We start from the raw sequence: 26015 nt of genomic DNA on the forward strand, positions 1-26015 counted from the left end.
TAGCTAACTTTTTCAACCATACTATAGCTAACTATTAGCTAACTTTTTCAACCATACTTATAGTTAACTATTAGTTAATTATTTCAACCATACCTATAGCTAACTATTAGCTAACCGTTTCAACCACACTTATAGCTAACTTATAGCTAAATGTTTCAACCGTACCCATATATTTAGCTAACTGTTTCAACTCTACTTATAGCTAACTATTAGCTAACTGTTTCAACCATACTTATAGCTAACTATTAGCTAACCGTTTCAACCACACTTATAGCTAACTTTTAGCTAACTGTTTCAACTTTACTTTTAGATAACTATTAGCTAAATATAAGTGTTTTTTTGTACATTACGTCCTTCTCAGTAATAGCAAAACTTTTGGAAAACATAAAATAATTTGTTATCACAAATGTCTTTTATTGGAATGCAGACAGTCTTGCTCTCAGATTTATTTTCTGATTGCATTATAAAGACACATCAGTAACCCCATAGTTGTTTACAGCTGCTAAAAAATACTTCTTGAGCTGGGAAGTCGTTCAAAACTCAGGGTGTTTATGACATTGAGTTGTAATGCGGAAACAACATGGACACTACAAACAAGATGCGTAAACAACACGTTGATTTATGATAGAAAGTGTCTTTATTTTGCATATTTAAAGTGTCATTTCTTATTTTTGTGAAGAATTTGGATCAGTGGTGTAGCATTCAACCCGGGAATGAGCCATACATAATGATGAGAACAAATTCCAAAGATTAAACCATATAAGTCATAAACACAGGACAGAAAACTTAGACCGGACTTGAGACAAAATTATTTATTTTTTTTTTTAATTTGTGTTTTTCTTGAAAGATTTACAGGACACTTTTGAGACACTGTAATCGTCCATATTTAACTTTCATTTCTAATGAGGAAATACCATGTTAAATACAAATGTTTTAACATGTTACATCAACAAACAAACCAATCTAAATAACCTGCTGTTTAAACATAGGAGCCTTTAAAGATATAATCAATAATGTCACCCTTCACCCTAAAACATAAAAGATTGAAATTCGGAAACAGGAGGAAACGTATAATTTTATAATTACATTATAAATTCTGAAAATGTTACATGTTTGTAAAGTGCAGTAAACCTGGTTTCTGGTTCAAGCTTACTGAGTGTATTTTGATCAATAAAACAATAAAAAAAGTCTTTCACAAATAACCCTTAAGTATTTCAGAAAACCCCCCCAAAAAAACCTAAATACATCATTGAGGAAATAAAACGTTGACTTGACCAAGAAAAACATTTAATTATATTAAAACTTTTACACGTTTCTTATAATTGGTTGTTATACTGTAAATGTAATCTACAACACCATCACCATCATCACCATCACCATCACCATCACCATCACCATCATCATCATCATCATCATCATCTATTTCTGTTGTTCTACCCTCACAGATACCGTCACTGGTAACATCTGCAGTGGGAGAGTATCCTCATTGTTAATGTATGGAAACAGCCTCTCAGTGAAAGTGTGTGTGAAGGTGTGTATGTGTGTGTTAGTGTCTGGATCAGAGAACGACAGCTTTCCTCTGTTCCAGTCCAGATCCACTCTGACCCTCTGGAGCTCCTTCTTAAATGGGAGAAGAACACTTCCATCTGGTGGGGAGAGTGCATAACATTCACCCTCACTGAACCATATTCTCCATGATCCAAACCGTATGTCTCCCTTCCTGTCGACAGACTCTGCTAACACACCAAGTTCCCAGTCTGTACAGTCTTTAGCCCAGATGTCCCAGCTGGGAGTCCCTGAGTTAAAGCCCTCAGAGCCCAGGACAGAGTGGTATGAACCATTAAGCCTCTCTGGATTATCAGGAAGTGTCTGTCTGCCTCGTCCTCTCACAGAGGTCAGATCTTCATACAGGGTGAGGTTTGAATTAGCAGTGTTTGGGTCCAGGACCACAGGGTAGCAGGACACCATGTCCTTCATCTTGCTCCAGATGTTGAAGCTGAGGTTGCCCAGGTGTTTGGCCTGGTCGATCAGAGCTCCTGAGGGCAGCTGTGGATCCTCCAGCAGGGGGCGCTGCAGCCTCTCCTCTGCAGCCTTGTAGTTGAGCAGGAAGGAGACGTCTTCAGCTCTCAGCTCCTCCTCTGTGGCTCTGACTGTGTGTGAAAGAGCTGCTATCTCTCTGCTCACAGCCTCCATCTTCTCCTTCATCATCCTCCTCTTCTGCTTCTCTTCCTCCCTCAGTGCAGCCATCCTGGCCTCCTCTTCCTCTTCTAGAAACTGGTGAAGCTTCTGAAACTGCTCCTTAATCTGCGTCTCTGTGCATTGAGCCTGGAGCTTCATGTATCCTGCTGTGTGAGCACACTTCACTTTAACTTCTTTAAAAGTCTTTAACTTCTCCTGAAAGGGCTTCAGAGATGTCTGGAGCTCCTCTCTGAGATCCTGAGCCGCTTCGTCGATGGGTCTGAAGCTGTGGTCGCTGTGTGTTCTTGAATCTCTGCAGACGACACACACTGGCTGCTGGTGGTCCAGACAGAAGAGTCTGAGTCTCTCAGAGTGCAGACTGCAGAGCGCCTCTGGAGGTCTCTGACCTCTCTCCTGGAGGAAACTCTCACACAGGTTCTTCAGCACCAGGTTGGAAGGAGGCTCTGACCGTGAAGATCGTCTCTTACAAAGTGGACACTCTTTGATCACTTTCCCCGCCCACCAGCTCTGCAGACAGTCTCTACAGAAGCTGTGGCTGCAGGACAGGACGACAGGATCTTTAAAGACTCCATGGCAGACAGAGCAGCAGAAATCTTCCTCTAATCTGGAAGCCATTTATTCTCCGAGTGAAGCAGAACACTCGGCAGCAGCCGCTCCCGGTCCCTGAAAGTTACTTTCTCTTTGACTTCTGGTAAAACTCCGGTTCAGTGATTCAGCAGCTGCTTGAAGTGGAAGTATTCCAGTTTCCCTCCTGTCGTCGTCCTCTCAGGGGAAGTGCTGCTCTCAGTCTAAAGGTGATTCTTACCGTCCGTCTCTCTGTGTTTGTGTGCGTGTGTGTGTGTGTGTGTGTGTGTGTGTCGTCTCAGTAAACAGAATAACAAACTGTTTCCTGGTTTGTCACAGTGTGTCATGTGGTGGGCGGATCTTCATATTACAGTATGTTTGCATGTCTGGAAGTAAAACAGGGAGTGGCCGGGTGGGAGACAGATATGTTTAATTCTCTTTGCAGCTTATAAGACGTCCAGCACTGCCTGCAGAGATAATGTGCAATATTTAAGAAGAACTCTGCAAGTTATAGACGGTAAAATACTGTGTTAAAGTCTGAAAGGTAAAGCTGATAAAGTAAAAACAATCTCACACATAATTTCACTAAAAACAGGTCTGGGGCCAGTTGGGTGAACAGAGTAGTCTGATGCTTATACTGGTCTCAGGCAGTTAGCTCCCCATAATAATGTGTGTAAACAGTAGTTAACCTGGTTCAAGCTTACTGAGTGTATCTGGATCACTTTAATAAAGCAATACACATTCTAGTTGAATAAAAACTATTAAAGTATTGCTGAACAAAATCTCACAAAATGTGGTGATACATAATTCAGGAATGATTTTTGCTCCATCTAACAGAGAATGAGAAGCATAACCCAAGATCAGTGGGAAAGGAGGGACACCTGCTGGCAGACATATCAAGCTTATATAAATTAAAACAGTAAAAGACCATGTGTGTTCCTGCTTGAGAGTTGTAAAGTTATAATGCATAACTCAGTCAATCTCAGTTATTTAAATAAACTCAATTTGTTTTCACTGTTTATCAATTAATTTTAGCCAAATATTAGCAAAGTGTTTCAACTGTCTATCCCATACTTAAAGCTAAGTATTAGCTAACTGCTTTTATTTATCTATTAGCATTAATGTATTACTTTTAGCTAACAATTTTAACTGTTTATGAATTATTTTAGCCAATTATTTCAACCATTAATCTAATAATTTCAGCTAATCATTTAAACCGTTTGTCCAATTTTTGTGTCTAACTATTCATACAGTTTATACAATACTTTTAGCTAACTGCTAGCTAACTGTTTCAACCGTACTCAGAGCTAACTATTAACTAACTGTGTCGACCATACTTAAAGCTAACTATTAGCTAACTGTTTCAACCGTACTCATTGCTAACTATTAACTAACTGTGTCGACCATACTTATAGCTAACTATTAGCTAACTGTTTCAACCGTACTCATTGCTATGTTAAAGATCAAATGCAAAGGTTTTTTTATAATTGCCAGTAAAATCGAAATCATATAGCTACAACACTATCTAAGATATTGCAGTATTAAAATCGGAGATAATATGCGTCTGGCAATGCGCAATATTTATTTTGTTCAACCCCCAACACCAAGTCCGACGATTTATTTTCTCAGCCGCTCCTCCGCAAGATGGCGTCGCGTGACGTCAGAGTTGCCAAACAAACAAACCCTGGCTTATCGCTCACAGCGGCTCCCGCCGATCGTACAACTTAGTTTCGTCTATCATGTCTGATTCTGAGTCGGAGGCCACTCAATATCTGGAGCAGTGTGCGAACTATACCACGGTCTCCGGGGGAGCCGGGATTTTTTTGTGTGGGGGGGGGGTAAATGTTGATCCGTGCATTAATAGCAACAGCACAGACATAGGCCTATTATAAAGAGAAAATCTGTTGCACACGGGGTGGTGCCACAGGTCTGCATTTACATGAAACGTCCCGATGGATCATGTTCATGTCAACAGATTTCCCGAGCATGTATGGGCTACGCAAACTTCGATCAACTTGATTATAAATAATCCACGGACCACCAACAGGCTACATTGTTTCACATAGGCTATAGCCTATTATGGCTGTAGCATACACAGAGCCGAACACACGCGATAAGAGCAGCCAGCGGCACCAACCATGAACAATATTAATAATACAGCTATAGCACAACACAACCCTCTCACTGCCTGGAGAGACGCGACGCCACACACACACAACACAACGATGCACATAGCTCTTCAGCCCCCAAGCACTGAAGCTTAGCTCCCTCCTCTCTCGGTTCTGTTGTAGCAGCAGTCACAACGTACGATGTGCTACCACCAGCGGGGGAGCATTTTGAATTGGGCCAGGAGGAATAATAGTGGATTTAATCCCTATCATAATGCATATTGTTCACACTTTTCCGTTATGAGTGGAGGAGCGATGAATGAGCTGCAGATAAACTTCAATGCTAACAGTGAATTAGCCCCGAGCGAAAAATGCTAACCTGTTACTGCACCGAAATCACTCCTAGTTCCCTTATTACTTATCCTAGCTCCACATCAACACATTGTTTATGATTGTAAAGACACAGAATCTAACGGTGCCCACCTCTATAAGCAATACAACTTAATAAAACTGCAATTCCGTTATCTGCGTTATCTGCTGTGCTCCGTGCGCTTTGAAATCTAATCAAAAGTTGTTTACCTCAATTCTTTGGCGTTTCTCCATCGCCCGGCTCTTTCGTTCTTTCAGTGGTTTCTTGTGCTGAAATATGGAGGGGACGGCTCCGGGTTTCAGCCTCCGATGTACTATAATGCTTCTGCACCAACAGACTTGATGATAGCAGGATCAACGTCGTATGCATCACACGCGAAGTGGTCAGAACACAACTTGCTCCATTTTGTCGGTTGCCAGCCAACACGATTCACTAAAATAATCAATTTTTGGCGGATGATTTGGTCTTTTGGAAATGCATGGACAACTCTCCCAGATCCCGCACCGTTCGTACAACAAAAAGCACCACAATAACCCATGTTAATTCCGTTTTGTTTTCGAAAAACATGTGACCGAGACTGCCGAGTCATATTTGGTCCAGAGACTGTTTGGCAACAATGACGTCACGCGCGCGGAGGCTGCTGGGAATGTCATGTCAGAAATTCAGACGGCTTTGGGTCGAGTTTTGTATCAATAAAAAGCTTTTTTTCAGGTGTATTATCTCGATTTAAATAAAATAAAAAATATAGGCAGTCTTGAAAACAAAATTTCTATGAAAATGTAGCATATTTGGAAGCTTTGCATTTGATCTTTAATACATAGCAATGAGTACGGTTGAAATAGTTAGCTAATAGTTAACAGTGTCAACTGTATTTATAGCGAGGGGTTAAATTGGGCCGTGGAAGGAATTACAATGTTCAAATATATATATATATATACATACATACATACACTACACTTAATATATTTTAATTAGTGCTGTCAAAATTATCGCGTTAACGTCGGTAATAAATTTTTTAAAATTAATTGCGTTAAAATATTTAACGCATTTAACGCATGTGCAGAATGGCCCGCCCCATACGTGGCAGCGCCAGGGTATGGCTGGGGTAGGCTACACCCATACCAAGAAATGGCTTAGCCCCACCATGACACACGATGTTAAAGTAAGCAAAATAAAGTCTGCCAACGCGCGGAGTAAACTGCACAGACAGCAGTTAGTAAGACTGATTTCAGTCGCCACGGTTTTGAAAACTTTTGTCACGTAGTGATCGTCTTCTCAATAGAACATCTTTGATAACGGCGTGGTGTTGTTGCAGGAAGTCCCGACGGAGGATACTTTTGCTGTAGTACAGGGGTGCACATAACTGGTACGCAGGTTATGTGCGTAATCTGAAATGCGTCCCGTCACTTGTGTCACAAAGCGCATTTGCGTACCGACGTACTTGTGAAGCTTTTCCAGAAGGCGGTTAGATCACCGGACGACAGAGTCGGTCTCCGTGTGCACAGACAGGCTGCTGTTAACGTCGGTCTGTACAACGGAACTGTGCCAAAACTACGCCAACCGGCTGCGGAGGGAGACTCCCCCCTTCACTGGAGAACTGCGCTGAAACAGCTGATCACAACGTTCACACTCTGTGGTCACGAAGTACTCCACTAGCCCCCCCCCCCCTCCCTCTGTCGACTTTCCTGAAGTACTCCACTAGCCCCCCCCCCCTCTGTCGACTTTCCTGAAGTACTCCACTAGCCCCCCCCCCCCTCTGTCGACTTTCCTGAAGTACTCCACTAGCCCCCCCCCCCCCCCTCTGTCGACTTTCCTGAAGTACTCCACTAGCCCCCCCCCCCCTCTGTCGACTTTCCTGAAGTACTCCACTAGCCCCCCCCCCCCTCTGTCGACTTTCCTGAAGTACTCCACTAGCCCCCCCCCCCTCTGTCGACTTTCCTGAAGTACTCCACTAGCCCCCCCCCCCCTCTGTCGACTTTCCTGAAGTACTCCACTAGCCCCCCCCCCCTCTGTCGACTTTCCTGAAGTACCCCACTAGCCCCCCCCCCCTCTGTCGACTTTCCTGAAGTACTCCACTAGCCCCCCCCCCCCTCTGTCGACTTTCCTGAAGTACTCCACTAGCCCCCCCCCCCCCCTCTGTCGACTTTCCTGAAGTACTCCACTAGCCCCCCCCCCCCTCTGTCGACTTTCCTGAAGTACTCCACTAGCCCCCCCCCCCCCTCTGTCGACTTTCCTGAAGTACTCCACTAGCCCCCCCCCCCCTCTGTCGACTTTCCTGAAGTACTCCACTAGCCCCCCCCCCCCCCTCTGTCGACTTTCCTGAAGTACTCCACTAGCCCCCCCCCTCCCTCTGTCGACTTTCCTGAAGTACTCCACTAGCCCCCCCCCCCCTCTGTCGACTTTCCTGAAGTACTCCACTAGCCCCCCCCCCCTCTGTCGACTTTCCTGAAGTACTCCACTAGCCCCCCCCCCCCCTCTGTCGACTTTCCTGAAGTACTCCACTAGCCCCCCCCCCCCTCTGTCGACTTTCCTGAAGTACTCCACTAGCCCCCCCCCCCCTCTGTCGACTTTCCTGAAGTACTCCACTAGCCCCCCCCTCCCTCTGTCGACTTTCCTGAAGTACTCCACTAGCCCCCCCCCTCCCTCTGTCGACTTTCCTGAAGTACTCCACTAGCCCCCCCCCCCCCTCTGTCGACTTTCCTGAAGTACTCCACTAGCCCCCCCCCCCCTCTGTCGACTTTCCTGAAGTACTCCCCGTTGATAGAAATCAACACGTAATGAATTAAGACCCCACGGTTTGATGATTGATAGGTGTGTGGGTTGTCTTTCATTTTGACATGCAGAAAAATGTTATAATAAACATAGATACTGTGTTAAATGGATATATCCGCCTGCTTTCATTTATCTTTCCATTCCCAACAATATACATAAAGAAATGGCATATTTTGGACATAGTTCGAATGGTGATTAATCATGATTAATTAATTTTTAAGCTGTGATTAATCTGATTAAAAATTGTAATCGTTTGACAGCCCTAATTTTAATACATTTTAATATATGGCTCCTACATATACGTCTAAAAATATTGTCACATTTTTTAATAGACTCTGCTATAATTCGCTGAATACAGTAATGTGAGACAAAAACAACCAATTTAAATATGGTCTCAATTCTTAATGTTTAACTATTTACAATACAACACAGTCTCACGGCATTTCGTGTTATAGTCACGAAGTTAATCTATTGATTCGTGTTCACCAACACGATTTCGCCATCTTTTTCGTGTCACACAGAACGATTTTAAAAGCAATGTAAATAATAACAAATTAGAAGGAAAAAGAGATTTTTAAAAAATACAGATTTCAGTATTCTGACACAGAACGATTTTAGAAACAATGTATTTCTATTGGTAGTATGTTTCTTGCCTGCACCAAATAATAACAAATTAGAAGGAAAAAAAGATGATACAAAATACAGATTTCAGTGTTCTGAGGCTCTGAGACATTTATTTTCCTCGCGGACGGCATAAAAACTCCGACATTATACAATTTAAAATAAAAGGGATAGGGTTAGGCTTAGGGTCAGATATTGAGTAAAAAATTGTTTTTACGAACCACACAGCTTCCGGTCTTCCAAGACCCGACCGGACAGAAAGACGAGGTGCAGGCACGAAACATACTACCAATAGAAATATATTGCTTTTAAAATCGTTCTGTGTGACACGAAAGAAATGCAAAAATCGTGTTGGTCAACACGAATCAATAGATTCAATTAATTTTGTGACTATAACACAAAATGCTGTGAGACTGGGTTGTACAATATAGAGGCAAACATTTACATAAAAGCCTAAATGATGGCTTCAGTTGGCAGTTGCTCCTGTTCGTCCAATATGAAGAGAAAACCCGTCCTTACCTGTCACAAGTTGTGCCTCCTCATCCGGTACCGTTTTGTAGTCCAAGGAATATCTATACCTAAGTCTGACAATATTTTGTACATGGTTCTCAAGTGTTCTCTCTACACAACTTTGCCAGGCACGGATTATTCTGCCGCTGAGGCTAGCTGGTGAGTGGTGACGCGTGCGTGGCTAACTTTCACCTCGCACTTCCCACTTCTATAGCGTTGCTAGGATACAGACCGCAGTGCCAACTTGCAATCTCCGGTTTATAAATAACATTGTTACCCATAACTGTTTGTTACTTTTTAACAAAAAAAGGTATGGGCTTTACGAATTTAGCAATAATACAATTGAAGTTGGCTGGTTACATTTAATTCAGGGGGAGTACGACCCTGAATTGGACAAGGAATATCTGGTATGATGGCCCTAAAACGTGTGTGTGGCTTTGATGGCTTGGATATTAGCAACTGGTGGTAAGTTGGCATATTTAAATATATCATACATGTACAGCTTATCATTATTATTAACAGTTGTTAAGTCTATGTTTATTTGTTAATACATAGCAGTGGCGGCTGGTCAATAGAGGGCGCTAGGGTGGAAAGTGTTATATTTATAATAAGTACAATACTGTTTAATATATAAAATCTAAACCATTATTACAGTATGTTTTACAAGTACAACACTTTTTCTTCTCAGGTCACGGAATATCACGTGACTTTTGGCACTAATATTCCACCGTGGTTGTGCTCATGATTTTCTCACAAATGTACACATACACACTCACACACACTCCATGGCGGCAGGGGGCGCGACAGAGTCCATTTGGACGGCAGGAGGTTGAGCAGAGCGTGGAACAGCCCAGGCCAGTCTGATGACAGCGGTGTTTCTAGCGATCCAGCACCTCATTTAACAATGGGCGGCCAACAGGTGAGTTTGTTATTGATTTCTGGTGAAAAAGCCAATGTTAACTCGACGAAGTTACTGTTTCACGAGGATGAGCTAGTTTACAACAAGCTAGGCACATGTCATGTTGGTTCAGAAGGAGAACTCAGTATACACTCATTCCTCCACTGAGCACTGGTGGGTGGTATACATCAATATAACTATATATATATAATTGTTGTGAGCTAGCTCCTGCAGTCTGCTTGATATCATCCTACTCATAAAACAGTAACAAACTCTTCTTTGGATGTTTTTCTTTCAGCAAAAGACATTACACAAACCCATAATCCCCTATAGAAGAAAGAACAAGAAACAAGAAAAAAGTAATACTTAAATAAATAAAATACAAAAATATACAAATCATCATAATTCAAAAGACAAAAACATAAATTATAAAAAGGTTTGTAAATGGCCATGGGACATTTACAAAAGGATTCAACATTAGGTTACAAAGCTGCTAGACAAGAAGCTACATCCCATGCAATCATATCTGGCATATACATCGTCAAAGTCATGTAGTTCCTTTCTAAAACTGTAAGAATGTCCCCCATATTTCATTAAAGATATCAGACTTTCCCTTTAAAGCATCGGTTCATTTCTCTCAGGCCAGACAATGAGAGATTTAACATATTGTTAGTCTGGCATCAGATTGCTAGAAAGACCGCTGTCATCATCAAGGGCTGTTCCACGCTCTGTTCAACCTCCCGCCGTCCAAATGGACTCGGTAGCGCAAAAGTCACGTGACTCACGTGACCTGAGAAGAAAACGTTTCGTAATTGTAAAAACACGTGTTGTACTTGTAAAACCTCTGATGAATTTGTCTCTGTTTGTTTGACAGATACATTCTTTATTTGCAAAACTAAATGCATTAGTTTGTAGATGGTGTTTAGTGTTTGTTAGTGAATCATAAGGCATTTGTAAAACTTGTTTAGTTTGTAGAGTTATGGCAGGACATGTGCTCCATACTGACCGTTGCTACCCGAAAAATATGGCAGCAAAAAACAATTTCAGCCAATCAGCATCCTCAGATCTGATGGCCGAAAGGCGACAAATTCAGTGCCCAAGGTAGTGGGAATACTGCCCGTGTAGCGAGGGTCTTTATGATCTAAACACTCAAGAGTGCATTTTGGACTTCTGAACACTTTGCTGAGAGAAATGAAGAGAAAACTTGTAAACTTAGTCTGAAGAGTCTCCGTGTGTCAGCAGCTTCTGCCGTCAGAACAACAGTAACACGTCTGTCCGAAGCAACACACACACACACACACACACACACACACACACACACACACACACACACACACACACACACACACACACACACACACACACACACACACACACACACACACATATAAATCACGCTGGTCATATTTAACTGGATGCTCCCAGTCGCAGCAGTGTTTTGAATTGACCAACATTAGTAGTTTACATGTTAAATGAAAGGCACTCTATGAATCCAAGATATTATTAAAAATAAAAATACTGTTTTATTTGTGTTTAAAAAAGTGTCGCCCATTGGAAACATTAATAAGTAAAAAGTATGTTCTTATATGTGGCCTGCATATTCATTATTTAGAGGATAACTGCAAATGTATATTCTTCAGAAAGATTATATCAAACAAACAGCCCTCCATATAAATCATTATCCTTCAGGTAGCTCTCTATGTCAAAAAGGTTGCAGACCCCTGGTATCAAATATCAATTTGGTTCAACTATAAAAAGCAGAAAGAAAGAAACCCTTAATGGTCCAACAGAGATGACATGTACATTATGCATTTGACCCATCCTAGTGTTAGGAGCAGTGTAGGGAACGGTGCTTTGCTCAGGGACACCTCGGTAGCACTTGGTCTTTCGAGGACTTGAACTAGTGACCTTCTGGTTCTCAATCAAAGACCCTATGGACTTTGCCACCACTGCCCCAAATGTTTACTCTATATATATATATGGATTGTACACAGTAATAGGCCGAATATATTTGTTCCTTCAATAGATGACAAAGGTGCACTCCTTAAGCGACTCCCGTTTGATTTCTGATCGCTTCTGGATTGGCTCTCAGTCGCCGCAGAGTTTTCAAAGTTTGTGTTTGCAGACATGTTCGCTGTTGTACTACTAATAAAAGACACACAGTTATCACTGCCAGACTGTTAACCAACCTGTTCCACACACACCTGCACATTAATAACACCCTGTAATTATTCTCTCGACTGTGTCCTGCTGAGAGGCACAGGACCTTTCTACTGGCAGAATGCTATATATTATTACTTTAGATATGTATTGATATCCCTATTTTGAATTCGTAATCTAATAATCCAGGATATGATCATGTTGTTTTCTGAACACTGACAAGGCTTGATTTTTTCAGAAACAATTACAATAACTTGTTACAGTAGGCTGTTAAGCCCCACGCTAAAAAATGGTCAGCCTGAATGAAAATGACGGTAAAAAAATATAAAGATATAGATGAAGAAAGTTGTATGTGGTCCGTTTTGTTGTTCAGATGTATTATCACTTAGTTTGAACTAGATTAAAAATAATTTTGAAAAAAATAACAGTACAAAATGAGAAGTTATTCCCTTGAGTTTAATGTGTTATGTGTCTTCACTTCAGCAGAGGTTCTGAGTTCAACAATCAGTATGGCCCTCGAAGGATGTTGTACAAATGTAAATGGCCCTTGATAGGAAAAAGGTTCCCCACCCATGTCCACTGCAGGGCCTCTGCTGTGAACACAGACCCCCGTCACCCGTCAATAAACTGAACCCACACTCTGCACAGCTGCTCATGGATTTTATTTTAAAGACATCACAGAATCAGAAAACTTGTATTCGTCCCAGAGGGGAAATGTACATTTGTTACAGCAGAAAAGAGCCAACATCTTAATGGTAACTAAGAAGCATGTATCAAACAAATATTAAAAAATAAACGAAAAAAAGAAGATTACACGATTTACAAAATCCACATCCTGTAGCAGTTCTGACGAGAACACATCTTAAAGGTTTCAACAACATCTGACCACATGTCATACAGACTACATGCACACACAGCTCTGGCACAGTTTCAACGACACCGGGCGGAGCTGCTTCAGAAGAGTTACAAATCAACGGGAACGTTTGATTGGACATCAATGAACCCGGGGGGGTGAACACGAAGAAGAGCTCAACACATTTCTTCTTCTTGGCTTGTTGTGACTTTGTCCTCAAAGACTTTGAGAGCGTCTCCAAGACAACCCAGTGCTCTCTCTCCCCCCCCCCCCCCCCATATGCAGGATTATGGGATGCCTGCGGACCATTTTGAGATGGACACGGGTCAACGGGTAGCCCTCTGGACCTGGAAGAAGGAGAGTATTTGTTCTCACTGGATCAATACTCTCTGGTCTGCTCTCACCTCTCTGTACTGTACATACAGACAGTGGCGTGAAGGAACTAAGTATATATACTCATGTACTAAAGTACCATGTTGATGTACCTGTACTCTACCTGAGTATTTAAAGGCCTCTGGTTCAGAATCCCTGCTGGTTGAACCTGTTATCTGAACGTATTCATGTTTATGTTAGGCTGACCCCATCCTAGGTTAGCTACTGTATGGCAGAGGTTCTTCTGAACGCAGTCCCTCAACAGAACCACCTTTAGTTCCAGGTGCGTTCACACACAGGAAGCAGATTCAGCGTCTGGTGGTGCCAACATGAACAACATAAGAAAATAAGTTGCAATAGAAGGTCAACAATATAAAGATAATAAAAATGAGTATTTTTAAGAAACTATTTACCATTAAAAAAAAAATTAGACAAGTATTTACACCTAATTTAAATGTGAATACACAAAGAACCTTAAAAGCTACAACACTTAGCAGAATGAGAATATGCAGATATGTAAAACTACAGAGAGTTGTACTTTAAAGTGGAGGGCTGTGAGACATGTGCAAACATGGCATGACATGAAAGAAGGATGGTTATATAAAGATATTGTTAAAGTCGTGTTTGGTCGTGTTAGAGGATCAGCTGTAAGAAGATCCAGGTGTGTGTTCAGGTGAGAAGAACACTGGAGCCTGGAGTTATGAAACAGAGTTAGTAAAGCTCAACTCCAGCTCAACGAACACAAACTACAATAACAGAACATCCAGAGACCAAAGCTAAGTATTCAGATTACTGGGAACCTCTGAGTTCGCTGTCCATTTCCAAAGGATTATTAACGAGTTAACATGTGACTGCAGTACCAGCCAATCACAGCCGAGCGTGAGACATTGATCACAGCAGATGAACTGATATATAATTATATTTCTTCATTAAAAACATGCATTTTCAGGTTTCTTCTCTTTGTGACAACACACCAAAGAGAATTCCTTCAAGGTGAGAAATCTAATTGGCAATAAACTGGATCCTAAATCTGATGAAGCGTTTGCAGAGCTATGGTGACACATCTTTGTTCTTAAAAAGCTTTAAGTACAATTGATTGTTGTTGTTCCTTTCGTATCGAGGACAGCCAGCAGGAAGTCTCAGCTGCAGCCTTCTTTCATACTTTCCAAAATGCCTCCACGCTCCTCTGTACGTCTCAAACTCGCCCCGTGATAAATAAGCTGTGAGCAAATCAAAGCTGAGCTGCAGATTTCTCTTGAATCCCAGAAAACACTGAGCAATAGCTACATTTTATTCTGTAGTGAAACCTCAATACATACCGTTCACACGGTGCGACCTCTCGCCTTGCTGTGTGTCTTCACTTCCTGTCACCTGAGAGGAGAGGGAGAGGGAGAGAGAGAGAGAGAGAGAGAGAGAGAGAGAGAGAGAGAGAATGATGATGATGATAAAACATGGAGAGAAACAGCCAGAATGACGAAGAGAGAGAAACCAGAGAGCTGTTTTCCTCTGAGCTCACGCTCCATTAAAGAGTTCCATATCTGGATGAATGGAGGACACGGTTTCAGTACTCACAGGTCTTCCAGATCTTGGCTCTGATCGTCTCGCCATCGATCCTGTAGGGACGAACACAACCCAACAGTTTGAGATCCAGTTTAAAATAAGTGTTTGTTCTTTGAGTCGGCTTCAGAGTCCTGATCTCATGCTTTACATCCCATCACATCTTCTCTGCAAACACTACGACTGCCTGCCTCCGCTCTCAGCTGCATCACAGGAAGCAACAGTCATTAGAAACTAAAAACATCCCATAAAGAACACACTACCTTTCCCTCTCTTCTGTAAACCCCCACATGTCTGTTAGAGAGTTGATTACTAAAGTGTGGCTTTGCGTTTCCAGCTGACCTTCTCTAGTTTGTGGAAGAATGGAAGAGCCTGCAGTCAGCGGGTAACATCACTGATCTGTTCCCAGAGAGAGAAACACCTCCCTGAGTTTCATACAACCCTGCTGAACCAGCAGAGAGCCCTCACTGACCTGAGGGTCTGCAGTCTGCAGTCTGGACCCTCCAGAAGATCTCTCAGCAGCTCCACTCCTGAGTCCTGCAGAGCGTAGTTTCCACTCAGGTCCAGATCTCTCAGATGGATGTTGGACTTCAGAGCTGAGGCCAGAGCAGAACAGCTGATCTCTGACAAACTGCAGTTCCACAGTCTGAATAAAGAAAACATGATGTAAGTTTAGAAAACAAAGTTCCTGTTAGAAATAACTCCAGGTTTAATAATCTGATCAGAGTTAAACAGGGTTTTAATGTCAGCGATGATGTAGAAACAATCCATTGATAATCTGGAACTTTCACTTTGATCAGATGTTTAACAGCTCCTTCCTCTCCCTCACAGCTCATCAGTACTGACAGCATCTCCACCGACTCATGGGGCACAGGGTGAGTCATGTTATATCTCATCTTACCTCTTAAGGTTGCCTTTCTGGTAGGTCAGGTACACAACTGGAAAAAAGAGTGGAGCACCAAGATTGGTCCATAACCAAAAGGTGAATTCAACCTTCCTGAATGTTCCACACCACTCCGCTCCTCCGCTCCCTCCACCGGCTTCCGGTAACTGCTAGAATCCACTTCCAGACCCTGGTGCTTGCGTACCGTGCTGCGAATGGATCTGGCCCTTCCTACATCCAGGACATGGTTAAACCGTGCACCCCAGCACGTGCACTCCGCTCTGCATCAGCCAGACGACTCGCTGCACCCTCGCTGCGAGGGGGACCCAAGTTCCCATCAGCAGGAACACGTGGGTTTGCTGTCCTGGCTCCAAGATGGTGGAATGAGCTCCCATTGACATCAGGACAGCAGAAAGCTCACACACCTTCCAGACTGAGACTCATCTCTTTCGACTCCACCTCGAGGATAGAACTGCTAACAAAGCACTTATATACTAACAAAGGACTGGCTCCTCTAAAGCCAGTTGAGAAGCACTTGAAATGCTTGACTCTATGAAACCTGATGTACTTTATGATTCTGTTTTCTTCAAGTTTGTATTTTGTTGGTCGAACGCACTTATTGTAAGTCGCTTTGGATAAAAGCGTCAGCTAAATGCAATGTAATGTAATAATAATGTGAATAACTTCAATACACAATCACATACCATAGGCAAACTGTGGTAGGCTATGTGGGAGGCATGGTTTCCCTTATTCTGCACTGTGACTGCAGAGCGGCTAGAAGTCCTTCTCTGGGGGATAGACCCATGAGTTTTGAGGAGAACATAATTGTACTAGATGTTATGTTTGTGTGATTATTCATAATGGATAGAAAGCCATATTTTGGAAGAGAGTTAGCTTGTCTGTTTCTCTTGTGATCCTAATTTTGATGTTTTTAAAAGTTTGCTTTGCTCAAATTAACAATTGTGTGAAAATTAAAGTAGAAAGAACAAAAAACAGACGAAGCCAGGCCAGCTGTTTTCCCCCATCTGTTTGCTGAGTCAAGCGAACCAGCTGCTCATGGTAGCATAATGACATACAGATGTGATCATATACCGGTCATTAGTCTACAAACTAAAAACATCACATACAAAACATTAAAATAAAAAACGGACTACCTTTTCTTCTCTTCTCTAAAACCCCACATGTCTGTTAGAGAGTTGATTACTAAAGTATGGCTTTGCATTTCCAGCTGGCCTTCTATAGTTGATGGAAGAATGGAAGAGCCTGCAGTCAGTGGGTAACATGATCTGTTCCCCAGTGAGAGAAACACCTCCCTGAGTTTCATACAATACCCCTCACTGACCTGAGGGTCTCCAGTCTGCAGTCTGGACTCTCCAGAAGATCTCTCAGCAGCTCCACTCCTGAGTCCTGCAGAGCATTCTCACTCAGGTCCAGATCTCTCAGATGGAAGTTGGACTTCAGAGCTGAGGCCAGAGCAGAACAGCTGATCTCTGACAACCTGCAGTGCTCCAGACTGAATAAAGAAAACATGATGTAACTTTAGAAAACAAAGTTCCTGTTAGAAATAACTCCAGGTTTAATAACTTCAATACGCAATCACATCCCATAGGCACACTGGTAGGCTATGTGCAGTGGTGTAGTGGGCGTTGGACACGGGGGTACGCCGTACCCCCACTTATTTGGAGCATGATCTTTTTTTAATAGTCTAATAAATATAAAATCATTGCCAATATTATCAGTTGCAAGTGTGTATTTGTTGTAATGATGACAAAAACATAATACATTTTTAATTATAATAAAAATATATATATTTCCTTAAAAAATTATGATTCAGGCTCGTGACCCCGCGGCGAGCTGGGGGTGTGTCAGCTCGCTCGTAGCTCGCAGCCCGCCGATTTTGCGTCAGCTCTTTCCCTCAAGAACGCTAACGAAAAAGCTCTATAATGGCAGGCAAACATTTTTTACTTGACTTCTTTTCTAAAAAGAATATAATTCACAAAAGAAAGAGGCTAGCAGCACCAAAGCTACAAGTGAAGCTGCTACTAGTACTACATCATCAGAAGAGCCGCCTAAAGACGTGGATAATGCTAGCACTAACGTTAACGTTAGCTGCGCTAGCAACGTTCCCCTGGCTAGCTCAAGCTCACCTTTCCCAGAGGTATGGACGGAGGAGATGTGATGGAGGAAACAAGAGACATACCCGTGGATAGACTTTAAAGCTGGGAAACTGGGCTGTAAAGTTTGTTCATCCATATCGGATTGATCAGTCTTCAAAACGCAAGGTGTGTGTGTGTGTGTGTGTGTGTGTGTGTGTGTGTGTGTGTGTGTGTGTGTGTGTGTGTGTGTGTGTGTGTGTGAAAAGCAGCGCTGTCTCCTTATTTGCAATGTAGGCTAGGCCTAATCAGAATAATTTCAAGTCCAGATTCAATGTTTGCATAAGTAGGCTATATATATTTTTCGTTTCGTTTATTTAATAAGTTAATTTCAGGAGAACTTTGGGAATTTTGTATATTTGTTATGAGTTGTAAATAGATTTTGAAAGTGGAGATAGAGAGAGAGAAAAGCAGCGCTGTCTGCTTAGTTGCAATACTGTAGCTTATGCAATTTAGACCTATACATTGTTTATGTAACGTATGTGCCAGTGTGTCCATGGTTTTGAGTCTGTGTCTGTTGAGCACAGCGCCGTCTGCTTTTTGCAGTACAGTAACTAAAGTAGGACTAAGCATACCGGTAGTTTCTGTGGACCTGTCTGCCCGTTTTGTGAGTGCACTGCGCGCGTGCGCACTTGTGTGGCATTGTTTGGGATGACCTAATTAAAACAGCGTCCCCCCAGTAAAAAAATCCCCACTACACCACTGTGTGTGTGGGAGGCATGGTTTCCCTTATTCTGCACTGTGACTGCAGAGCTGCTAGAAGTCCTTTTCTGGGTGATAGACCCATGAGGCCCAGACCCTGTGTTTTTTCTTTAAATCAACACTTAAAACTCACTTTTTCTCTCGGGCCTTCTAGGCTTCTCTTATCAAGAATAACTTTTATCCAGGACCTTTTCCCTCTCTAACCTCTCAAGGTGTTATTAGAGGGAAACGGTTTGCAGAGTGGCTTAGAGAGGCCGGGGAGTGTTACAATTTATAGACACAGCGTACCTCCCTATCTCTCATTTCCAACTAACGTTCCAGTGGGGACCTTGTTCACTGAGTGTGCCTCTCCATCTATGTTTCTTACTCTCTTACTTGCTACCCTGATTTGCCAATCACCGGAGCCCGGCAAAAGACAACAGCAGTTCAACAGCTTACCCCCGCTGTTTTTAAGAAGCCAATAGACATGAAAGCCGAGAGACCAAAATAAATAACGGAAGCTTTTGGCATATATACAGTTGAGGCCAAAATTATTAGCCCCCCAGGAGTTATGAAACATTTTCCTAAAATTCTTCCCAATGTTTGCGGCATTGATAAAACTTGATATAAGCAAACATTCACCAGTGGTATTTAGTAGCTTTTGGTATATTTTGGAAAATAAAATACGTTTTTAGGTTTTGCTTTATATCAAATATAGTGAAAAATGGGTTGGTCAAAAATATTAGCCCCCATGTGATTTTTTGCTTTCAAATCACACCTGGGCATTCAATCAGCATAAAACGATAGTTACGGCTGTAACTACGGTCTATGAGTCCCGGATGACTGCCAGAGGCGGTGCTTTAGCACTGGATATGTCCATCGCGCGCATGCGCAGCTTGAGTACCAATAACAACAAAGTCACCTGTTACCCACGTGACACCGGCTATATCAGCCGGTGTCGACAGAGGATCTGTTCCCAGAATCTTCTCGCGAGCACACAAGAATTCTGAGTGACAGGATACTTTGGCGGTCATCCGGGACTCATAGAACCGTAGTTACAGCCGTAACTATTGTTCTATTTCGTCCCTACTGACCGCCAAGAATCCAAGCACTTACTCACCTAGCTGGAAGCAGCGGAGCTTGGCAACAGGACCACACCCAGAGGGTGAGGAGTGGCGACATTGACCCGGTCGAACCTGGAGAATGTGCCAGAAGACGCCCATGACGCCGCGGCGCAGATGGTGCCCACGATGATGCTTCTTGTAGAGTGGCATCTGACCCCTGATGGCGGGGGGTGGCTGAGTGCGGCTGCTAGAGCGGTCCCTGGGCCTGCTGGGAGTGGGCACGGGTCTGGGAAGACCTGAGAGCTGCTGCCGGATCTGCCTAGCTTGGGCAACACGCTCCAGCGCCTCCAGGGCAGCTGACCCAAACAGCTCCCCTGGCTCGACTGGCACCCTACGGAGGACTCTCCTACATGTCTCCGTTAGTGGTGACTGGGCCAGCTAAACCTGGCGACGAGTCAGTACCAGAAAGGACAAAACTCGTCCCAATTCCCTAGTCATTAGGGCAAAGGCCTGCAGTGATGCATCACTGAGGCCCAGCAAAGAAGGCTCGGCCGGAGCCTGCTGCAGCGAGGTGGAGACGGCCAGCATTAGATGGGAGACGGAGTTCCCGATACGACCCATGTGTGCTGCTGCGTCGTAGGCCCTACAGAGCAGCCCATCTGTGACCCTGCACTGAGGCCGAGGGCACCTGACCTCAGGCCTTAGAGCCTCGTCTGGAGCCAGAATCAGGGAGGCTATGGCAGGCTCAATGGGTGGCATGCCACCCAGCCCCACCCTCGCCGGGTCCTGCATGGCAGCCAAGGTCCGGGCATCAGAGCCAGCGTGGCAGAGGGCCCTGGTGTCCCTCCAGCATGCCTGGAGCTCCCTCAGGTACTCCTCTGAAGGAGGAACAGTGAGGCGGACAGGGGCTGGGCTACGCCTGAAGAAGGCACTAGCCTGAACCAAGTCGGCCTGCGGAACCGGAATCTGAAAGTGCGCCAGGGCTGTACGAATAATGGCCGCCATGGAGTCGTCCTCCACGCCCTGCAGAGACCCCTGAGCAGAGGAGAGGGAAGCCTCCCCGAGCGGGACCTCATCCTCCGTCTCTTCATTGAAGAGGTTAGCCGAAGCCGCTAGCGACAAGGCATCCTCATAGCAGCCCCTATACCGGGCCCTGGCTGAAGGGCCAAGAGGAGCAACTTCATCGTGTCCTTGTCGGTAGCTAGCTGATCCACTTTAGAGGACAGCCTGTTTCTAGTCCTCCTATTGGGGGGTGCACCCATGGCCATCGCTCCCTCAAGTCGCCGGGGATGGCCGAACTGATCTGGAGGAGGATGTGACAAAGAGAGGTGTCTGTTGGCTGCCGCCAGATGTTCCACCTCAGTGATTATAGCCACTCTGAGTGCCCGGGGCATGCAGCTACAGTTCATGCAGGCCCCTACCGTGAGAGCCTCCCTTAGATGCTCGAGGCCGAGGCAAGAGGGGCAGCGGTCATGGCCGTCCTCGGGCTCAAGAGAAGCCATACAGGTGCTACATGAATGAGCCATTCTGTAGGCAGCCAGATGCAGCGTAGCCGGGAGCGGGTGCGGGAACACAGCCTTCACCAGCTACCTGCTTAACGGAAAGAGTAGAGCCGTGCTGCTACTCGCCAAACAGAAAGAGGGATGTAATTACACCCACGTTACCGGCAGAGCGTGCGGGAGCGAGAGCACTGCCTTCACCTAGCTGGATGAATAAATAAGGCAGTTTAGCGTTTACCAGGAGCGGGGGCGAGAACACTGCCTTCACTGGTTGAGCTAGAGACGAGTGCCAGATGCAGCGTAACCGAGAGCGGGTGCGGAAACACAGCCTTCACCAGCTACTTACTTAACGGAAAAACCAGACAGTTCCGCGTCTACCAGGAGCGGGGGCGAGAACACTGCCTTCACTGGTTAAATTAAGACGAATGCCAGATGCAGCGTAACCGGGAGCGGGTGTGGGAACACAGCCTTCACCGGCTACCTGCTGAACGGGAAGAGTAGAGCGTGCTGCTACTCGCCGAACAGAAAAAGGGATGTAGCTACACCCACGTTACCGGCAGAGGGAGCGGGAGTGAGAGCACTGCCTTCACCTAGCTGGGTAAAATCAAGAAGCTTTAACACAAAGCTAAGACCAGAAACTGGCTTCTAAAGAAAAAACAGCACGGGAAACTCCGGTGCTTATCCCGGCGTCAGCCGAGTGGCTGCAGCCGCTACTGCTAACTAGCCAAACAAGAAACACAGCTCAATGCTAATGAAGTTTGGCACAACGCCGCGGTCAGAACAAGCACAAAAGCACAGCAAGGGCAACTCCTGGGAGAGGGAGCGGAAACACTGCCATCACCAACCAAGCCGACACCAACCTGTCCGAACAAAGTCTCTGCACAGCCAGCCACAGCTCCTGGAGGACGGGTAAGCCCACGGCCCGACTGGATGAGTCGCGAAAGCTGCACGCAGCCAGCTGTTTGCAGAGAATCCTTGACAAATGTTCCAATTGAACGAACGCTGTAGGCTACAAAAATGTAGCCACGGTACTCTCGCGCAGCGAGAAGATGAAAGGAACAGATCCTCTGACAACACCGGCTGAGGTGTCACGTGGGTCACAGGTGACTTTGTTGTTATTGGTACTCGAGCTGCGCATGCGCGCGATGGACATATCCAGTGCTAAAGCACCGCCTCTGGCGGTCAGTAGGGACGAAATAGAACGACTCCAAGAAACAGGCACTTGAATACCTTATTGAGAGGGACTATACTACTACTCCTACTCACCATGCCAAAGTCAAAGGAAATCAGTCTTGAGCTCAGAAAGAAGATAGTGGAGGATCATGATAAGGGGGAAGGCTATACTGCTATTTCCAAGCGCTTCACAGTGTCTAGAACTGCTGTACGTTGCATCATTGCGAAGTACAAGGAGACAAATTCTGTAAGAAACAAACCTGGGCGTGGTCGAAAGCGCAAGATTTCAAGAACTCTGGAGTGGAAAATAGTCAGAGATGTCAGCAAGAATCCCCGGACATCTGCCAAGATGATTGTTGCTGACCTGGCCTCTTCTGGAGTTGATGTTTCAAGTAACACAGTTGTGAGGGCTCTTCATCGTGGTGGGCTTCAGGGCCATCGTCCCAGAAGAACCCCTTTACTCAAAGAGCGGCACATCAGAGCCAGACTGAGGTTTGCCTGTGAACATTTGAAAGGTAAAGATGAGTTTTGGAAGTCTGTGCTTTGATCTGATGAGACTAAACTGGAACTGTTTGGGCACATGGATGTTGCTTATGTTTGGAGAAGAAAGGGAGAGGCCTTCAACCCTAAGAACACAGTTCCCACAGTTAAACATGGTGGTGGGAGCATCATGCTGTGGGGCTGTTTTGCAGCCTCAGGCACAGGGAGCCTTGTTCGGGTGCAAGGCATCATGAAAAAAGAAAATTATCTTGACATTTTGAGGGATAACATAAAAACATCTGCTCTTAGTCTTCGCTTAGGTCGTCGCTGGGTCTTCCAACAAGACAATGACCTAAAGCACACGTCAAAATTGGTTCAACATCCTAAAGGACACCAAAACCAAGGTGCTGGAGTGGTCCGCACATAGCCCAGATCTTAATCCTATTGAGAATCTGTGGAGGGTTCTCAAAGTGAATGTCCATGCTCGGAAACCACGCAATTTGGACCAGCTGGAACAATTTGCAATGGAAGAATGGGCAAAAATCCCTCAAGAGACCTGTGCCAACCTAGTCAAGAACTACTCTAAGAGCTTGTTGTCAGTTGTGGCTCAGAAAGGGTACGCTATTGACTATTAATGACCTGGGGGCTAATAATTTTGGACGTGTAATTTTTGCCATTTCTTGTTTCAACTCAGTGCATCAATAAAATATCCTAATCAAACTTGGTGGACATTTTGTCTTTATTATTTTGGAAACAAATACACTATAAACAATTGTTGTTAATGGTAATTTCCATGGAGAAATCCAGGGTTTTGTCTGATTTCAGAAGGGGGGCTAATAGTTTTGGCCTCAACTGTATTTTAACAGCTATGCTGCACCCTTATGCAATAGTAGAGGACCCCGGATTTTATTGATTGTGATTGAAAGTGATTAAAACACTATCTTATTATTTATTTTGTAATATTTTCAAGACATTTAGTTTTGTTTTACAGCTTATTGAACCTTTTTGTTTGATAATATGGCCATCTGAGCGTGTGTGGTACTGTTTGTGGTTTGTTTTTAACTGTGTAATACAGTTAATTATTCAAAAATTATAGTTCCTTATTTTTAAACTGAAATTTGCACTACTGTTCAAAATAAATAAAAAACAAACCTGGAATTATTCATTTGGGACTTTTTTTGCTTTTTCTTGTTGTACCGAACCCATACCGAACCGTGATGCCCAAACCGAGGTACATACCGCACCGTGAATTCTGTGAACCGTTACACCCCTATTCCCTTGTGATCCTAATTTTCATATTTTTTAAGTTTGAATTGCTCAAATTAACAATTGTGTGAAAATTAAAGGATAAAAGGCAACAAACAGACGAAGCCAGGCCAGCTGTTTTCCCCCATCTGTTTGCTAAGTCAAGCTAACCAGCTGCTCATGGTAGCATAATGACATACAGATGTGATGATACCGGTCATTAGTCTACGAACTAAAACATCACATAAAAAACATTAAAATAAAAAACACACTACCTTTCCCACTCTTCTGTAAAACCCCATATGTCTGTTAGAGAGTTGATTACTAAAGTATGGCTTTGCATTTCCAGCTGGCCTTCTATAGTTCATGGAAGAATGAAAGAGCCTGCAGTCAGCGGGTAACATCACTGATCTGTTCCCCAGTGAGAGAAACACCTCCCTGAGTTTCATACAATACCCCTCACTGACCTGAGGGTCATACAGCACCCCTCACTGACCTGAGGGTCTGCAGTCTGCAGTCTGGACTCTCCAGAAGATCTCTCAGCAGCTCCACTCCTGAGTCCTGCAGAGCATTCTCACTCAGGTCCAGATATCTCAGATGGATGTTGGACTTCAGAGCTGAGGCCAGAGCAGAACAGCTGATCTTTGACAAACTGCAGCTTGTAAGTCTGAATAAAGAAAACATGATGTAAGTTTAGAAAACAAAGTTCCTGTTAGAAATAACTCCAGGTTTAATAATCTGATCAGAGTTAAACAGGGTTTTAATGTCAGCGATGATGTAGAAACAATCCATTGATAATCTGGAACTTTCACTTTGATCAGATGTTTAACAACTCCTTCCTCTCCCTCACAGCTCATCAGTACTGACAGCATCTCCACTGACTCATGGGGCACAGGGTGAGTCTGTGGAAGCTCAGACACTCTCCCTCTCACATTCACCTTCTCTTTGTTACTCTGATCAATATTCAGTCATTAGCAAAGAGGAACAAATAACAATAACATTGAATTTGTTCAAATTCTGAACTTGATAAACACAAACAGATCTGTATGAACTGCAGTGAGTGAACTGACCTGAGAGACTTCAGTCTGCAGTTTGGACTCTTTAGTCCAGAACTCAGCAGCTCCACTCCTGAGTCCTGCAGATGGTTGTCACTCAGGTCCAGATCTCTCAGATGGGAGGGGTCGGACTTCAGAGCTGAGGCCACGACTTCACAGTGAGTCTCTGAGAGTCCACAGTGAGCAAATCTATAATAACACATACATTACAACCTATGTTAAAAAGAGAGGAAACATTATATTGACCTCAAGCATTTGATGAACAAATATTTGACATATGTTCTGACATGTCTATGTGTTTCACTCAAAATACCAAACAGATCATGTATTTTCGACATCTCTCATATCCCTCTATTCCAGCCCTGTTATCCCTTTAAGCTGCGGCTTTCCATTACAGTTAGTAACGGGGGTAGTAACTATAGTAACGACGCAGTGTAGGCGGGGCGATCGGCTGTTCGGCGGGCGGAGCGACGCTGTGTAAAACTGGCGTGACGTCATCTTCAAGGCGACACAACTCACAAACATCATAACAATGGAGGATATGGAAGCGATCGTGTACTTGGTTCTTGGTATGTGGCTTTTTATCACAGCAAGGAGGCAAACTTTGTTTCAGAAAAGGCTGAGTATAGCAAGACGAAATACAGAAGAAAAAAACAGGAGAGTTTTGGCAATCCTACAACGCAGCACAGAGGACAAGACAACTCTGATCACTACAAAACAACAATGCTAATGTCAGCTAACGTTTGCTAACTAGCAATGTGTTAAGGGTCACGCTCACTATACGACCAGTGTTTCAAG

At 44.0% G+C, this 26015-nt stretch overlaps 2 protein-coding genes across 8 annotated transcripts in view; both read right to left on the reverse strand.

The window, feature by feature from the left end:
* Nucleotides 1-797: 797 nt before the first annotated feature.
* On the reverse strand, nucleotides 798-3229 carry LOC117444687 (E3 ubiquitin-protein ligase TRIM35-like). The gene has a single exon (XM_034080118.2). It carries the CDS (start codon nucleotides 2812-2814, stop codon nucleotides 1420-1422), a length of 1395 nt encoding a protein of 464 aa, XP_033936009.1. The 5' UTR covers nucleotides 2815-3229; the 3' UTR covers nucleotides 798-1419.
* Nucleotides 3230-12849: 9620 nt separating this feature from the next.
* LOC117444685 (NLR family CARD domain-containing protein 3-like) overlaps nucleotides 12850-26015 on the reverse strand; it is a 30049-nt gene continuing 16883 nt past the window's right edge. For 2 of the 7 annotated variants that reach the window (XM_034080115.2, XM_034080112.2), the window contains exons 5-11: nucleotides 25233-25406; nucleotides 24659-24829; nucleotides 17210-17380; nucleotides 15457-15630; nucleotides 15000-15040; nucleotides 14747-14798; nucleotides 12850-13742 (exon numbers count right to left, since the gene is read on the reverse strand). In XM_034080115.2, the coding sequence (XP_033936006.1) occupies nucleotides 14785-14798; nucleotides 15000-15040; nucleotides 15457-15630; nucleotides 17210-17380; nucleotides 24659-24829; nucleotides 25233-25406 (745 nt within the window). In that variant the 3' untranslated portion in view covers nucleotides 12850-13742; nucleotides 14747-14784. Of the gene's footprint in view, nucleotides 13743-13766; nucleotides 14648-14746; nucleotides 14799-14999; nucleotides 15041-15456; nucleotides 15631-15885; nucleotides 17381-22872; nucleotides 22936-24658; nucleotides 24830-25232; nucleotides 25407-26015 lie in introns of those variants that run through there. The other 5 variants (XR_004551839.2, XM_034080113.2, XM_034080114.2 and 2 more) reach the window with 5 other exon arrangements.

The sequence above is a fragment of the Pseudochaenichthys georgianus genome, unplaced genomic scaffold, assembly GCF_902827115.2.
Source record: "Pseudochaenichthys georgianus unplaced genomic scaffold, fPseGeo1.2 scaffold_892_arrow_ctg1, whole genome shotgun sequence".
Classification (NCBI taxonomy): Eukaryota; Metazoa; Chordata; class Actinopteri; order Perciformes; family Channichthyidae; genus Pseudochaenichthys; species Pseudochaenichthys georgianus.

Bases quoted from the DNA above. Each gene is read 5' to 3' on its own strand.
- LOC117444687 (XM_034080118.2), bottom strand. From the start codon at position 2,814: ATGGCTTCCAGATTAGAGGAAGATTTCTGCTGCTCTGTCTGCCATGGA.